We start from the raw sequence: 2,500 nt of genomic DNA on the forward strand, positions 1-2,500 counted from the left end.
TTTGTCTCTCGCTCTCTCTCTCTCTCTCCCTCTCTCTCCCTCCCTCTCTCTCTCTCTCTCTCCCTCTCTCTCTCTCTGTCTCCCTCTCTCTCTCTCTCTCTTTCTCTCTCTCTCCCTCTCTCTCTCTCTCTTTCTCTCTCTCTCTCCCTCCCTCTCTCCCTCTCTCTCTCTCTCTCCCCCCTCTCTCCCTCTCTCTCTCTCTCTCCCCCCTCTCTCTCTCTCTCTCTCTCTCCCCCCCCCTCCCTCTCTCTCTCCCCCCCCCCCCCCCCCCCCCCCCCCCTCTCTCTCTCTCTCTCTCTCTGTCTCTCTGTTTCTCCGTAGCTGAGTCAGCATATGAAACTGAAGCTGCAGTTCACTGCCTCTGTGTCCAACCCTCCACCTGACGCCCGCCCCCTCTCTCGTAAGAACCTAGGATGTGATCAAGAAGGATGAATTAATGATGTCATAAATCTCCAAGGCTCTTCGGGAGGTTTTTTACGCAATACTAAGAGCTGAATGGAGGGTCTTGGATGGTGTCCAGAATGGCTCTTTATTGCCCATATAATACGACTTGATCAAAGCAGTACATGGGAATAGTGTCAGATTTGACATCTGCACCTAATGAATTTAAACTAAGTGAAACCATTTTGTGATTGTGTTGAAACCAGATTGTAGAATGCACTGCCAGTTTACATTAGGGATGCAACCTCGGCAAATATGTTCAAGTCAAGACTAAAAACCCATCTTTTTAATATTGCCTTTACATTTTTTATTTTTATTTTTATTATGATTATATAAAGATTGGAGCACTTTGAGCTGCAACGTTTGCAGGAAAAGCGCTATACAAATAAAAGTTATTATTATTATTATTATTATTATAATCCCAGTCTCATCCTTGTGTTATGTGACTCTAGGTAAGAACAGCCCGTCCAGTCCTGTAGTCAGAGACTTGTTGGACAGACACCAGGCCAGCCTGGGAAGATCTCAGAGCTTCTCACACCAACAGCCCTCACGTTCACACATCATGAGGTAGGCCTATAGGGAGACACACACACACACACACACACACACACACATTCGAGCTGTCCGCGCTTCGTTTTCTTTGTCGTCTATAGTTTTGCTCTGTTGATATGTAAAGTCAGCACTGGAATTGTTGTGAATGTGATTGATATTTCTATAAGCTCCAAAACAATATTTATTTGAAGCTTTGTTTATGGATGTGTTTCAGGACGGGCAGTGCCATGGAAAGGCGTGCTATCACCCCGCCGGTGGGCTCTCCCGTGGGCCGGCCCCTCTATCTGCCCCCCCAGGAGAACGCTGTGCTCTCGTTGGACAAGATTGCCAAGAGGGAGTGCAAAGTTCTGGTGCTGGACTCTGCCAGCTAGAGGAAACAGTGGAGAGAGGGAGGGGGAAGGGAGATAGAGGATCTGGTGTGAGATTGAATTATGTGGAGTCAAGAGGTGAATAGATAGGGAGGTGGGGGAGGGGCTGTGTGTGTGTGTGTGTGTGTGTGTGCGCGCGTGCGTGCGTGTGTGTGCGTGCGTGCGTGTATGTGAAGATCAATAAGCTCAGAAGAAGCTACTTACAGTATGTAGTTGTTTGGTTGACAGCTGCTGCTGTCTGAACAAGAAGCCTATTGTGAAGGAAAGCCTAATGTGAAATGATGTGACCCGTCTTTAAGGTCAGGGTTTGATCACATGAGAACACAGACGGTACTCTGTTGAGGTTGTACAAAAGTAGCATAGACCGATTTAGTCATTAAACCTTTATTGTGAACGATAAAGGATGGAATGTGTGAAATGGAGAAACTCTGGAATTGTTTCGCACACACATCTCATCATTCCTACAGCGCATGCTTTCATTTGCAAAGTAAGGAATTCATCAGAGGTGAAGGTGTATCTCCTTTTAAATATATCTCTATATTTATCTATGAATAAAAAGTTATTCTCTGCTACATGGCGCCACAGTGAGGCATGGTATACGCTTTCATGCTATACAAACCTTGTCGTCCATGATGCCTTTATTTTTTTAAATGCTCCTTTTCAAATGTATTTTCCTTGCTCCCTCCATTTCTTGGTTCAGTACCGGTATGGGAAAATATCACCAAGGAAAATCTTAACGGCCCAAATTCATACTTTGTACCTGTTTCTTGATTAAGCATGTTTGAGTTGCGTTAATATTGACAGTATTTAATTATTATTATTACTTTGGCACTTTATTCTTATTTAAAAATCATGTTTGACAATAAGCGCTGCTCACTATCGTTGACACACTGTCGGTGCGTTTCTATAGTCTAAGATAGCGTCCTCTCCTCGTCTCCTTTCCTGCACTGGTGTTAAAGGAAGTGAAAGTGAAAGTGAATTCCTAGGATACACCCTGACCCTCCCCTATTGTTCTGACCAAGCTTGTGTTCTCAGACCAGTGAGATTGCAGGAGAGGAGACAAGGAAGGGAGGCGGCTGTAGACAGTAGAGATGGCCCAGGCCCATGTTTATTTACTGTAGTCATTTCCTGGTTTACTT

General features: G+C 45.0%; 1 protein-coding gene across 1 annotated transcript in view; it reads left to right on the forward strand.

Annotated features, from left to right (window-relative positions):
• Positions 1-1,364, forward strand: part of LOC308174561 (trafficking protein particle complex subunit 14-like) — a gene marked incomplete at both ends in the record, with an annotated part of 5,975 nt that extends 4,611 nt beyond the window's left edge. Inside the window, 3 exons of the mRNA XM_080549657.1 lie at positions 322-400; positions 894-1,008; positions 1,208-1,364. Coding sequence (XP_080405783.1) covers positions 322-400; positions 894-1,008; positions 1,208-1,364 — 351 coding nt within the window. The remainder of the gene's footprint in view (positions 1-321; positions 401-893; positions 1,009-1,207) is intronic.
• Positions 1,365-2,500: the final 1,136 nt, after the last annotated feature.

Source organism: Nansenia antarctica (genome assembly GCF_963989245.1).
Source record: "Nansenia antarctica genome assembly, chromosome: 20".
Classification (NCBI taxonomy): Eukaryota; Metazoa; Chordata; class Actinopteri; order Argentiniformes; family Microstomatidae; genus Nansenia; species Nansenia antarctica.